This window comes from Oncorhynchus masou, chromosome 31 (genome assembly GCF_036934945.1).
Source record: "Oncorhynchus masou masou isolate Uvic2021 chromosome 31, UVic_Omas_1.1, whole genome shotgun sequence".
NCBI classification, from domain to species: Eukaryota; Metazoa; Chordata; class Actinopteri; order Salmoniformes; family Salmonidae; genus Oncorhynchus; species Oncorhynchus masou.
Window position 1 is genome coordinate 100,570,875 of NC_088242.1, and position 16,629 is coordinate 100,587,503.

General features: G+C 42.8%; 1 protein-coding gene across 1 annotated transcript in view; it reads right to left on the reverse strand.

Moving 5' to 3' along the window:
- Window positions 1-9,296, reverse strand: part of chst7 (carbohydrate (N-acetylglucosamine 6-O) sulfotransferase 7) — a 205,363-nt gene extending 196,067 nt beyond the window's left edge. Inside the window, exon 1 of the mRNA XM_064952671.1 lies at window positions 7,947-9,296. Coding sequence (XP_064808743.1) covers window positions 7,978-9,225 — 1,248 coding nt within the window. The 5' untranslated portion in view covers window positions 9,226-9,296 and the 3' untranslated portion in view covers window positions 7,947-7,977. The remainder of the gene's footprint in view (window positions 1-7,946) is intronic.
- Between the last annotated feature and the right edge of the window lie 7,333 nt (window positions 9,297-16,629).

A 16,629-nucleotide genomic window follows, 5' to 3' on the forward strand; every position in this document is an offset into this window, starting at 1 on the left:
TTGCTACCATGCTTAGTTAAATAAAAAGGTTAAATAAAATGTTAATAAAATTTAAATTGTGGATAAAGAGCAACCCGTCTAAAGAGAACACAGAGAGTGTTCTTTAATGGAAGCCTCTCCAACATAATCCAGGTAGAATCGGGAATTCTCCAGGGCAGCTGTCTAGGCCCCTTACTTTTTTCAATCTATGCTAAAGACAGTGTGGCCATGTATGCAGATGACTCAATGCAATACACATCATCTACTACAGTGACTGAAATGACAGCAACACTTAAAGAGCTGCAGTTAATTTCAGGATGGGTGGCAAGGAATAAGTTCACTTAACTCAACTAAATCTTGTCATGTATACTGTGGATATTGAGCAAGTTGAGGTGACTAAACTGCTTGGAGTAACACTAGATTGTAAACTGTCATGGTCAAAACATATTGTGGAGACGTCTGTCTATAATAAAGCGATGCTCTGCCTTCTTAACACTATCAACACTATCAACAAGGCAGGTCCTGTTCAGTCATGTGGTCAGGTGCCACAAAGATGGACTCAGAACAGGGCAGCACGGTTGGCTCTTGGATGTACACAGAGAGCTAACATTAATGACACGCATGTCAATCTCTCTTGGCTCAATGTGGAGGAGAGATGGACTTCATCACTTCATTGTATTTGTGAGAGGCATTGACATGTTGAAAGCACTGAGCTGTCTGAACTATTGGCACACAGCTCAGACACCCATACATACCCCACAAGGCACCAGAGGTCTCTTCACAGTCCCCAAGCCCAGAACAGACTATGGGAGGCTCCCAGTACTACATAGAGCCATGACTACGTGGAACTCTATTCCACAGTACTACATAGAGCCATGACCACATGGAACTCTATTCCACAGTACTACATAGAGCCACGACTACATGGAACTCTATTCCACAGTACTACATAGAGCCATGACTACGTGGAACTCTATTCCACAGTACTACATAGAGCCATGACTACGTGGAACTCTATTCCACAGTACTACATAGAGCCATGACTACGTGGAACTCTATTCCACAGTACTACATAGAGCCATGACTACGTGGAACTCTATTCCACAGTACTACATAGAGCCATGACTACGTGGAACTCTATTCCACAGTACTACGTAGAGCCATGACTACATGGAACTCTATTCCACAGTACTACATAGAGCCATGACTACATGGAACTCTATTCCACAGTACTACATAGAGCCATGACTACATGGAACTCTATTCCACAGTACTACATTTACATTTAACATTTAATGTGTTGCCACCATGCTACATAGAGCCATGACTACATGGAACTCTATTCCACAGTACTACATAGAGCCATGACTACATGGAACTCTATTCCACAGTACTACATAGAGCCATGACTACATGGAACTCTATTCCACAGTACAACATAGAGCCATGACTACATGGAACTCTATTCCACAGTACTACATAGAGCCATGACTACATGGAACTCTATTCCACAGTACTACATAGAGCCATGACTACGTGGAACTCTATTCCACAGTACTACGTAGAGCCATGACTACGTGGAACTCTATTCCACAGTACTACGTAGAGCCCTGACTACATGGAACTCTATTCCACAGTACTCTACATAGAGCCATGACTACATGGAACTCTATTCCACAGTACTCTACATAGAGCCATGACTACATGGAACTCTATTCCACAGTACTCTACATAGAGCCATGACTACATGGAACTCTATTCCACAGTACTACATAGAGCCATGACTACATGGAACTCTATTCCACAGTACTACATAGAGCCATGACTACATGGAACTCTATTCCACAGTACTACATAGAGCCATGACTACATGGAACTCTATTCCACAGTACTACATAGAGCCATGACTACATGGAACTCTATTCAACAGTACTACATAGAGCCATGACTACAAGGGACTCTATTACACAGTACTACATAGAGCCATGACTACATGGGACTCTATTCCACAGTACTACATAGAACCATGACTACATGGAACTCTATTCCACAGTACTACATAGAGCCACGACTACATGGAACTCTATTCCACAGTACTACATAGAGCCACGACTACATGGAACTCTATTCCACAGTACTACATAGAGCCACGACTACATGGAACTCTATTCCACAGTACTACATAGAGCCATGACTACATGGAACTCTATTCCACAGTACTACATAGAGCCATGACTACATGGAACTCTATTCCACAGTACTACATAGAGCCATGACTACATGGAACTCTATTCCATATCAGGTAACTGATGCAGCAGCAGAATCCGATTTAAAAGCAGGTAAAAATACACCTTATGGAACAGGGAGGGACTGTGAAGAGACACAAACTAGCACATGCATACAAACACAAGATAACATACACACCATACAAACATGTACACATGGATTTTGTGTTATAGATAAGTGATAGTAGTAGAGTAGAGGCCTGAAGGCACACACTTAATATGTTGTGAAATCTGTTATGAATGTATTCTAATGTTTTTAACATGTATAACTGCCTTAATTTTGCTGGAGCCCATGAAGAGTATCTGCTGCCTTGGCAGAGTCTTGGAGAGTCACACACAGTTGACCCCTATAGTGGCCTTCAAAAAGTATTCATACCCCTTGACATATTTCACATTTTGTTGTTACGGCCTGAATTCAACATGGATTAAATATGTTTCTCACCCATTTACACACAATACCCCATAATGACATCACAATACCCCATAATGACATCACAATACCCCATAATGACAAAGTGAAAACATGTTTTTAGAAATGTTTGCTAATTTATTGAGAATGAAATACAGAACTCTCACATTTTCAGAAGTATTCACAGCCCTGAGTCAATACATGTTAGAATCACCTTTGGCAGCGATTACAGCTGTGAGTCTGTCTGGTCTCTAAGAGCAATTACAGCTGTGAGTCCCTAAGAGCGATTACAGCTGTGAGTCCCTAAGAGCGATTACAGCTGTGAGTCCCTAAGAGCGATGACAGCTGTGAGTCCCTAAGAGCGATGACAGCTGTGAGTCTCTAAGAGCGATTACAGCTGTGAGTCTCTAAGAGCGATTACAGCTGTGAGTCTCTAAGAGCGATTACAGCTGTGAGTCTCTAAGAGCGATTACAGCTGTGAGTCTCTAAGAACGATTACAGCTGTGAGTCTCTAAGAACGATTACAGCTGTGAGTCTCTAAGAACGATTACAGCTGTGAGTCTCTAAGAACGATTACAGCTGTGAGTCTAAGAACGATTACAGCTGTGAGTCTCTAAGAGTGATTATGCTTGAAACCATGCTTGAAAACAAACCATCATCATCACAGGCCTACAAACCATCATCATCATCACCACAGGCCTACAAACCATCATCATCATCATCATCATCACAGGCCTTCAAACCATCATCATCACAGGCCTACAAACCATCATCATCACAGGCATACAAACCACCATCATCATCATCATCATCACAGGCCTACAAACCATCATCATCACAGGCCTACAAACCATCATCATCATCACCACAGGCCTACAAACCATCATCATCACAGGCCTTCAAACCATCATCATCACAGGCCTACAAACCATCATCATCACAGGCCTACAAACCACCATCATCATCATCACAGGCCTACAAACCATCATCATCACAGGCCTACAAACCATCATCATCACAGGCCTACATACCACAGGCCTACAAACCACCATCACCACCACAGGCCTACAAACCACCATCATCACAGGCCTACAAACCACCATCATCACAGGCCTACATACCATCATCATCACATACCTACAAACCACCATCATCATCATCATCATCACAGGCCTACAAACCACCATCATCACAGGCCTACATACCATCATCATCACAGGCCTACAAACCACCATCATCACAGGCCTACAAACCACCATCATCACAGGCCTACAAACCACCATCATCACAGGCCTACATACCACCATCATCACAGGCCTACATACCATCATCATCACAGGCCTACATACCATCATCATCACAGACCTACAAACCACCATCATCACAGGCCTACAAACCACCATCATCACAGGCCTACATACCATCATCATCACAGGCCTACATACCACCATCATCACAGGCCTACATACCACCATCATCACAGGCCTACAAACCACCATCATCACAGGCCTACAAACCACCATCATCACAGGCCTACATACCATCATCATCACAGGCCTACATACCATCATCATCACAGGCCTACATACCATCATCATCACAGGCCTACATACCATCATCATCACATACCTACAAACCACCATCATCACAGGCCTACAAACCACCATCATCACAGGCCTACAAACCACCATCATCACAGGCCTACATACCATCATCATCACAGGCCTACAAACCACCATCATCACAGGCCTACATACCACCATCATCACAGGCCTACATACCACCATCATCACAGGCCTACATACCACCATCATCACAGGCCTACATACCACCATCATCACAGGCCTACATACCACCATCATCACAGGCCTACATACCACCATCATCACAGGCCTACATACCATCATCATCACAGGCCTACAAACCACCATCATCACAGGCCTACAAACCACCATCATCACATGCCTACAAACCACCATCATCACAGGCCTACATACCACCATCATCACAGGCCTACAAACCACCATCATCACAGGCCTACATACCACCATCATCACAGGCCTACATACCACCATCATCACAGGCCTACATACCATCATCATCACAGGCCTACATACCATCATCATCACAGGCCTACATACCATCATCACAGGCCTACAAACCACCATCATCACAGGCCTACATACCACCATCATCACAGGCCTACATACCATCATCACCACATACCTACAAACCATCATCATCACCACATACCTACAAACCATCATCATCATCACATACCTACATACCTTCGTCATCACATACCTACATACCTTCGTCATCATCATCACAGGCCTACATACCTTCGTCATCATCATCACAGGCCAACATACCTTCGTCATCATCATCACAGGCCTACATACCTTCGTCATCATCATCACAGGCCTACATACCTTCGTCATCATCATCACAGGCCTACATACCACCATCATCACAGGCCTACATACCACCATCATCACAGGCCTACATACCATCATCATCACAGGCCTACAAACCACCATCATCACAGGCCTACAAACCACCATCATCACATGCCTACAAACCACCATCATCACAGGCCTACATACCACCATCATCACAGGCCTACAAACCACCATCATCACAGGCCTACATACCATCATCATCACAAGCCTACATACCATCATCATCACAGGCCTACATACCATCATCATCACAGGCCTACATACCACCATCATCACATGCCTACAAACCACCATCATCACAGGCCTACATACCACCATCATCACAGGCCTACAAACCACCATCATCATCACAGGCCTACATACCATCATCATCACAGGCCTACAAACCACCATCATCACAGGCCTACAAACCATCATCATCACAGGCCTACATACCATCATCATCACAGGCCTACATACCACCATCATCACAGGCCTACAAACCATCATCATCACAGGCCTACATACCACCATCATCACAGGCCTACAAACCATCATCATCACAGGCCTACATACCATCATCATCACAGGCCTACATACCACCATCATCACAGGCCTACAAACCATCATCATCACAGGCCTACATACCATCATCATCACAGGCCTACAAACCATCATCATCACAGGCCTACAAACCATCATCATCACAGGCCTACAAACCATCATCATCACAGGCCTACATACCACCATCATCACAGGCCTACAAACCATCATCATCACAGGCCTACATACCACCATCATCACAGGCCTACAAACCATCATCATCACAGGCCTACAAACCATCATCATCACAGGCCTACATACCATCATCATCACAGGCCTACAAACCATCATCATCACAGGCCTACAAACCATCATCATCACAGGCCTACAAACCTTCGTCATCATCATCACAGGCCTACATACCTTCGTCATCATCATCACAGGCCTACATACCTTCGTCATCATCATCACAGGCCAACATACCTTCGTCATCATCATCACATGCCTACATACCTTCGTCATCATCATCACAGGCCTACATACCATCATCATCACAGGCCTACATACCACCATCATCACAGGCCTACAAACCATCATCATCACAGGCCTACATACCATCATCATCACAGGCCTACAAACCATCATCATCACAGGCCTACAAACCATCATCATCACAGGCCTACATACCACCATCATCACAGGCCTACAAACCATCATCATCACAGGCCTACATACCACCATCATCACAGGCCTACAAACCATCATCATCACAGGCCTACAAACCATCATCATCACAGGCCTACATACCATCATCATCACAGGCCTACAAACCATCATCATCACAGGCCTACAAACCATCATCATCACAGGCCTACAAACCTTCGTCATCATCATCACAGGCCTACATACCTTCGTCATCATCATCACAGGCCTACATACCTTCATCATCATCATCACAGGCCAACATACCTTCGTCATCATCATCACATGCCTACATACCTTCGTCATCATCATCACAGGCCTACAAACCATCATCATCACAGGCCTACATACCAACATCATCACAGGCCTACAAACCATCATCATCACAGGCCTACATACCATCATCATCACAGGCCTACAAACCATCATCATCACAGGCCTACAAACCATCATCATCACAGGCCTACATACCACCATCATCACAGGCCTACAAACCATCATCATCACAGGCCTACATACCACCATCATCACAGGCCTACAAACCATCATCATCACAGGCCTACAAACCATCATCATCACAGGCCTACAAACCATCATCATCACAGGCCTACATACCATCATCATCACAGGCCTACAAACCATCATCATCACAGGCCTACAAACCATCATCATCACAGGCCTACAAACCTTCGTCATCATCATCACAGGCCTACATACCTTCGTCATCATCATCACAGGCCTACATACCTTCGTCATCATCATCACAGGCCTACATACCTTCGTCATCATCATCACAGGCCTACATACCTTCGTCATCATCATCACAGGCCTACATACCTTCGTCATCATCATCACAGGCCTACATACCTTCATCATCATCATCACAGGCCTACATACCACCATCATCACAGGCCTACATACCACCATCATCACAGGCCTACATACCATCATCATCACAGGCCTACATACCACCATCATCACAGGCCTACATACCATCATCATCACAGGCCTACATACCTTCGTCATCATCATCATCACAGGCCTACATACCTTCGTCATCATCATCACAGGCCTACATACCACCATCACCACAGGCCTACAAACCACCATCATCACAGGCCTACAAACCACCATCATCACAGGCCTACATACCTTCGTCATCATAATCACAGGCCTACAAACCACCATCATCACACGCCTACATACCTTCGTCATCATAATCACAGGCCTACATACCACCATCATCACAGGCCTACATACCTTCGTCATCATCATCACATGCCTACATACCTTCGTCATCATCATCACAGGCCTACATACCACCATCACCACAGGCCTACAAACCACCATCATCACAGGCCTACAAACCACCATCATCACAGGCCTACATACCTTCGTCATCATAATCACAGGCCTACAAACCACCATCATCACACGCCTACATACCTTCGTCATCATAATCACAGGCCTACATACCACCATCATCACAGGCCTACATACCTTCGTCATCATCATCACATGCCTACATACCTTCGTCATCATCATCACAGGCCTACATACCTCCACCATCATCACAGGCCTACATACCTCCATCACCACCATCCTGATGCTGTAATGTCTATGTTTGATCCACACTGTTCTTCTGATAGCCCAGTTGTCTCATGACCTCACTGCAGTAGTCTTCCACTTGGGAGATCTGCTCAATGTTCAACCGCTCTCTCCATGCGAAGATGGCTTCCTTAGCGTCCCTGGACGATATTACAAACGGTTTGTCTGAGGAGTAACCGTGTCCGTGGGTCATGTTCAACACGAACTTATCCATGGCAGGAAAGGAGGAGAGTTTGGAGAAGCTGTAGAGTCTCCTGAGTTCCTCCATGGGATGTAGAACCAAGTCCTCGTAGCGGATCTTGATGTAATTCCTCTTCACCCAGGGGGGCGCGTTCATCATGAGCATCATGTCGTTCAGCCAGTTGTCACATATTAGTTCCATTGCGCTAGAGACATAATTCTCTGCCCGGTTCCCCCTGTTGTTTGGCACCAGTAGACGCTTGTATTTCTCCGTCTGTTTTTTACTCCTCAGTACCTGTATGCTCTCCTTGACCAGAGCTTGTTTCGATTTCAGTCGTGAATTGTGCACTGCCCGCGGGTCTCTAAACAACTGAATGATCTGGAGATTTAAAGCGGGATCTCTCATTAACGGGACGAGTACACCGAGGTCCAGAACCCGCACACCTTTGATTACCACGACGCGGTACTTCTTGCACTCCCTCTCCAACTCTTTGATATCTTTCCTTGGACACTTTCCACAGACGTCATCTTGGACTAATCCCACGTCGTTTCTCTTGTACGCCTCACATAGAGGTTCCGAGCAGATCACTTTGTTCTTTCTCCATCCAAATATAAAAGACGTGGTAATATTTTGGCTCCCTGTGTACAGTTTTAAAACTGAGAAGTCGCATCGTAATAACGCCTTCATCATATCACGCACTGCTCCTTGCAGACTGACCGCATCTCCTGGATAGAGAGCCTGCCATACATGCCACATGGGCTCGTAGAGGTAAAACACATCCGGGTGTTGATTGAATAACTCTCCTAAGAACGATGACCCCGTCCTCCATGTAGCATGTAAATAAACGTGTATTTTAGACTGGCTCCTGTTGACTACCGTCTCTTCCACGGTACCCGTAGTGTTGCTGAACTTGTCCCCGTTATTCCACACATCGAGGTCGGGGCACCTCGGCTGTTGCTTGCCATGTTTAATATGCCCTGATTTACTCCTGTAGTCCAGCATATACGGAATTAACAGAAGTAACACGGAATATCCTAGAATTAAAATGAAGTATTTCTTCTGTAGCCTCCTTTTCATTTCCCTCTCTCACAGGTAGACAGGGCTGTTGTTAGGTTCGGTGCGGCTTTGTGAAGGCTGAGACCAGCAAGAAGAAAGAGTTGAACAATAAATGACTTAGACACGCCCATTCAAATGACGACATAAAAGCACACGGTCACAGGTTCAAAATAAAAGCCCAGTTATATAGTTTCAGTCTAGTGTGCATTCATGTAGCCTTATTTTTATTTTATTTTTTAATAAAACGTTTCTTTCGAATCATGTTTATTTATAGCTAGGCATATATAAATGTTTCTATAACAATTTAGAGTCTTACAGCGAAGGGCCTGAATACATATGGAAAATAAGGTATTTCTGGGGGTTTTCTTCCAAAAACCTGTTTTCTTTTCGCTTTGTTATTATGAGATATCGTTTGTAGATTGATGAGGGAAAATGTCATTTAATCAATTTTAGAATAAGGCTGTAACAAAATGTGGGAAAAGTTGTATAGGCCATCATTGTAAATACAAATGGGTTCTTAGCTTACTTGAAATAAATACATGTTAAATAAATATTAAATAAAGGTTAAAAAAATAAGTCAAGCGGTCTGAATACTTTCCAAATGCGCTGTACTGGTGAAAAACACACACATCCCTGCAAAGGAAAAGCTGTTCTCCAACGAAAGCCGACTGAAAACGGAGAAATAACTGTAGTTCAGTTTTTATTCTAACAATTTGTTGCCATGGTGAATAATCCAATAGCAATTGGTAGGACACATGAAAGAGTTTACCGGAATCTCTACAATAAAAATACTTGCGTTTCAATTACATGTATTTGTTGATCTAATGACATTTAGTGGGATTCTAAATTCAAATATAAGGGGCTTTTATAGAACTTATATATTTTAAACAAGCAATTTCTAAACTGCACACACACCAAAAACCCTGTTGCATTGACAAGAGTCAATAAATCACTAGTATCGATCAGGTCGTAGGCCTATGTGCTTTTGAAACTAACGCAACTGAAAAAAAATACAGTGGTAGTAATACAAGGTTATAACATCGACAGAGAAGATAGAAATGCCAAAGGTGGAGGTGCTGTTTATATTCAGAACCACATTCCTGTACAGATTAGAGAGGATCTCATGTTAAATACTGTTGAAGTAATATGGCTACAGGTTCATCTGCCTCACCTAAAGCCCATTTTGGTGGGAAGCTGCTATAGACAGTCAGTATCTGGATAATGTTAAATACTGTTGAAGTAATATGGCTACAGGTTCATCTGCCTCACCTAAAGCCCATTCTGGTGGGAAGCTGCTATAGACCACCAAGTGCTAACAGTCAGTATCTGGATAACGTGTGAAATGCTTGATAATGTATGTGACATCAACAGAGAGGTATATTTTCTGGGTGACTGGCTTACACCAAGCTGCCCACTCAAGGAAAAGCTTCAAACTCAAACTTGTGCCTGCAACCTGGTTCAGGTTATCAGTCAACCTACCAGAGTAGTTACAAACAGCACAGGAATGAAATCATTAACATGTATTCATCCCATCTTTACTAATGCTGCAGAAATCTGCTTTAAAGCAGTATCTAAATCCATTGGATTTAGTAGCCAGTTACTAATAAGCACGCACCCACTAAGAAAATGACTATAAAACCTGAAATCCCCATGGATTGATGAGGAATTGAACAGTTGCATGGTTGAGAGGGATGAGGTTAAAGGAATGGCAAATAAGTCTGGCTGCACAACCAACTGGCAAACGTACTGCAAACTGAGAAATCATGTGACTAAACTAAAACAAAAAGAAGAGGAAACGGTACTAAATGTCACCTGTTAAATGGGATACTTCACAGGCTGTAACTACTCATGGTCATATAATGATGTTCATTAGAGTTGTGATCTGTTAAATGGGATACTCCACAGGCTGTAACTACTCATGGTTATATAATGATGTTCATTAGAGTTGTGATCTGTTAAATGGGATACTTCACAGGCTGTAACTACTCATGGTCATATAATGATGTTCATTAGAGTTGTGATCTGTTAAATGGGATACTTCACAGGCTGTAACTACTCATGGTTATATAATGATGTTCATTAGAGTTGTGATCTGTTAAATGGGATACTTCACAGGCTGTAACTACTCATGGTTATATAATGATGTTCATTAGAGTTGTGATCTGTTAAATGGGATACTTCACAGGCTGTAACTACTCATGGTTATATAATGATTCATTAGAGTTGTGATCTGTTAAATGGGATACTTCACAGGCTGTAACTACTCATGGTTATATAATGATTCATTAGAGTTGTGATCTGTTAAATGAGATAATTAACGGGCTGTAACAACTCAGCACAAATATGGATAATGGTTCTGTAAACATAATCTCTTGGAACATAAATGGTTGTGGTAGCAAAGTGACGAGGAAAAAGATTTGGACATATTTAAAATCAAAACAGGTGGATAATGTCTTCATATAGGAATCACATTTAACAGATAGAAGCACTGACATTTAGAAGGAGTCTGGATTGCAGTAGTTATCACAGATCATTTAGAGGAGGCTGGGTTGCAGTAGTTATCACAGATCATTTAGAGGAGGCTGGGTTGCAGTAGTTATCACAGATCATTTAGAAGAGGCTGGGTTGCAGTGGTTATCACAGATCATTTAGAGGAGGCTGGGTTGCAGTAGTTACCACAGATCATTTAGAAGAGGCTGGGTTGCAGTAGTTATCACAGATCATTTAGAAGAGGCTGAGTTGCAGTAGTTTATCACAGATCATTTAGAGGAGGCTGGGTTGCAGTAGTTATCACAGATCATTTAGAGGAGGCTGGGTTGCAGTAGTTATCACAGATCATTTAGAAGAGGCTGGGTTGCAGTAGTTATCACAGATCATTTAGAAGAGGCTGAGTTGCAGTAGTTATCACAGATCATTTAGAGGAGGCTGGGTTGCAGTAGTTATCACAGATCATTTAGAGGAGGCTGGGTTGCAGTAGTTTATCACAGATCATTTAGAGGAGGCTGGGTTGCAGTAGTTATCACATATCATTTAGAGGAGGCTGGGTTGCAGTGGTTTACCACAGATCATTTAGAAGAGGCTGGGTTGCAGTAGTTATCACAGATCATTTAGAAGAGGCTGAGTTGCAGTAGTTATCACAGATCATTTAGAAGAGGCTGAGTTGCAGTAGTTATCACAGATCATTTAGAGGAGGCTGGGTTGCAGTAGTTATCACAGATCATTTAGAGGAGTCTGGGTTGCAGTAGTTATCACAGATCATTTAGAGGAGGCTGGGTTGCAGTGGTTTACCACAGATCATTTAGAGGAGGCTGGGTTGCAGTGGTTTACCACAGATCATTTAGAAGAGGCTGGGTTGCAGTAGTTATCACAGATCATTTAGAAGAGGCTCGGTTGCAGTAGTTATCACAGATCATTTAGAAGAGGCTGGGTTGCAGTAGTTATCACAGATCATTTAGAGGAGGCTGGGTTGCAGTAGTTACCACAGATCATTTAGAGGAGGCTGGGTTGCAGTAGTTATCACAGATCATTTAGAAGAGGCTGGGTTGCAGTAGTTATCACAGATCATTTAGAGGAGGCTGGGTTGCAGTGGTTTACCACAGATCATTTAGAGGAGGCTGGGTTGCAGTAGTTATCACAGATCATTTAGAGGAGGCTGGGTTGCAGTAGTTACCACAGATCATTTAGAGGAGGCTGGGTTGCAGTAGTAGTTTATCATAGATCCTAACCTTCATCTAATGGGCAGATCGTCCTTCCTGGAGATTTTAACCTTATTCTAATGGGCAGATTGTCCTTCCTGGAGATTTTAACCTTATTCTAATTGGCAGATCGTCCTTAATGGAGACTTCAACCTTCATCTAATGGGCAGATGGTCCTTAATGGAGATTTTAACCTTCATCTAATGGGCAGATGGTCCTTAATGGAGACTTTAACCTTCATCTAATGGGCAGATCGTCCTTAATGGAGACTTTAACCTTCATCTAATGGGCAGATCGTCCTTAATGAAGATTTTAACCTTCATCTAATGGGCAGATGGTCCTTAATGGAGACTTTAACCTTCATCTAATGGGCAGATCGTCCTTAATGGAGATTTTAACCTTCATCTAATGGGCAGATGGTCCTTCATGGAGACTTTAACCTTCATCTAATGGGCAGATGGTCCTTAATGGAGACTTTAACCTTCATCTAATGGGCAGATCGTCCTTAATGGAGATTTTAACCTTCATCTAATGGGCAGATGGTCCTTAATGGAGACTTTAACCTTCATCTAATGGGCAGATGGTCCTTAATGGAGACTTTAACCTTCATCTAATGGGCAGATGGTCCTTAATGGAGATTTTAACCTTCATCTAATGGGCAGATGGTCCTTAATGGAGACTTTAACCTTCATCTAATGGGCAGATCGTCCTTAATGGAGATTTTAACATTCATCTAATGTACAAGATGATTGATAGAAGTACATTCACAGGTAACTCCACGCCAAAGGATAGACTTGCAATACATATGCTAGCAGAAGATATGGAGATTAGTCCATCCTAATGATAGAGAATATACGCTTTTCTCCCACTGTTATAAGACATGCTCCAGAATAGATTTCTTCCTGATATCTAATTTCATGGTTAATAATGTGATTGGTCCCATTGCCCTCACAGATCATTGCCCTCACAGATCATGCTATCAAATCAAATCAAATGGTATTGGTCGCATACACATGGTTAGCAGATGTTCATGCAAGTGTAGCAAAATGCTTGTGCTTCAAGTTCCGACTGTGCAGTAATATCTAACAAGTAATCTAACAATTCCCCAACAACTACCTTATACACACAAATTTAAAGGGATGATATAAGAATACAGAATACATATATATATATAGAATACATATAAATATATGGATGGGCAAACATTCTCTCAATTGTAAACATTTCCAGAAATGTCCCTGGTCACCCACGTAACGTTTTTGTACCAAATCTGAGTAAGACATTAAAACATCTTCATTGTACAGATTAACTCCTTTCAAAAATGAGACCAGGGACATTTCTGGAAATGTTTACAATTGAGAGAATGTTTGTAATCCTTAGAATCTGGAAGGACCTCTCCTACTCTGAAACAGTGGTCAGAATCACTGTTGGTATGGTTACAGCAGCTAGAGTAGTCCTTAGAATCTAGAAGGACCTCTCCTACTCTGAAACAGTGGATAGAATCACTGTTGGTATGGTTACAGCAGCTAGAGTAGTCCTTAGAATCTAGAAGGACCTCTCCTACTCTGAAACAGTGGATAGAATCACTGTTGGTATGGTTACAGCAGCTAGAGTAATCCTTAGAATCTAGAAGGGTCACTCCTACTCTGAAACAGTGGATAGAATCACTGTTGAAGGTGGCATCTTATGAACAAATGCTTGCTAGGATCACTGGTAGAAACAACAATTCTAGAAGCTGAATGTGTTTTCTAAGTCCTTTTTCTAAGACTGGGAGGTGATTACTTACACTTGTGAACCCATTTAGTTCTGTATTGTAGCTTGTGAGATAATATTTGACTATGTATGTGTGCTATGTTGGAGGATATGTCCATTTCTTTGTTTGTTTGTGGAATAAGATGGACTATAGTCCACTGAGGGGAGGACGGCTCATAATAATGGCTGGAATGGAGTGAATGGAATGGCATGTAACACATGGAAACCATGTGTTTGATGTATTTGGTACCATTCCACCAATTTCACTCAAGCTGTTACCACAAACCCGTCTTACCCAATTCAGGTGTCACCAACCTCCTGTGCTGTAAAAATAGGATTGGTTTGACTTGATTATGTACACCTGGGGAAATAGACATTAAGGATACTTGACATTTAAAGAATGTTTTGATAGAAATGTATAGATCCCATATGGAACAAGTGTGTGCTCTATTCATTCTATGATTTTTTTGTTGTTGTATTTTACTGCCATTTTCTCCCCAATTATGATCTTGTCTCATCGCTACAACTCCCCAACGGGCTCGGGAGGCAAGGTTATGGTGTAATGATCATGCTGTTTAATCAGCTTCTTGATATGCCACACCTGTCAGGTGGATGGATTATTATTTTGGAGAGATTGGAAACCCAAATTGGTCTACACGGACAAGTTCTGGCCTGGTTTAGATCTTATCTGTCGGAAAGATATCAGTTTGTCTCTGTGAATGGTTTGTCCTCTGACAAATCAACTGTAAATTTCAGTGTTCCTCAATGTTCCGTTTTAGGACCACTATTGTTTTCACTATATATTTTACCTCTTGGGGATGTCATTCGAAAACATAATGTTAACTTTCACTGCTATGCGGTTGACACACAGCTGTACATTTCAATGAAACATGGTGAAGCCCCAAAATTGCCCTCGCAAGAAGCCTGTGTTTCAGACATAAGGAAGTGGATGGCTGCAAACTTTCTACTTTTAAACTCGGACAAAACAGAGATGCTAGTTCTAGGTCCCAAGAAACAAAGAGATCTTCTGTTGAATCTGGCAATTAATATTGATGGTTGTAGAGTCGTCTCAAATAAAACAGTGAAAGACCTCGGCGTTACTCTGGACCCTGATCTCTCTTTTGACGAACATATCAAGATTGTTTCAAGGACAACTTTTTTCCATCTACGTAACATTGCAAAAATCAGGAACTTTCTGTCCAAAAATTATGCATAAAAATGAATCCATGCTTTTGTTACTTCTAGGTTAGACAACTGCAATGCTCTACTTTCCGGCTACCAGGATAAAGCACTAATTAAACCTCAGTTAGTGCTAAATATGGCTGCTAGAATCCTGACTAGAACCAAAACATTTGATCATATTATTCCAGTGCTAGCCTCTCTACACTGGCTTCCTGTTAAGGCAAGGGCTGATTTCAAGGTTTTACTGCTCAACTACAAAGCAACCTATCTTTCCGATTTGGTCCTCTACGGTCACAAGACGCAGAATTTCTAAGCAAACAGCTGGAGGCTGGGCTTTCTCCTATAGTGCTCCATTTTTATGGAATGGTTTGCCTACCCATGTGAGAGACGCAGACTTGGTCTCAACCTTTAAGTCTTTACTGAAGACTCATCTCTTCAGTGGGTCATATGATTGAGTGTAGTCTGGCCCAGGAGTGTGAAGGTGAACGGAAAGGCACTGGAGCGACGAACCACCCTTGCTGTCTCTGCCTGGCTGGTTCCACTCTCTCCACTGGGATTCTCTGCCTCTAACCCTATTACAGGGGCTGAGTCACTGGCTTACTCGTGCTCTTTCATGCCATCCCTAGGAGGGGTGCGTCACTTGAGTGGGTTGAGTCTCTGACGTGATCTTCCTGTCTGGGTTGGCACCCTCCCTTGGGTTGTCCCGTGGCGGAGATCTTTGTGGGCTATTCTCGGCCTTGTCTCTGGATGGTAAGTTGGTGGTTGAAATTATCCCTCTAGTGGTGTGGGGGCTGTG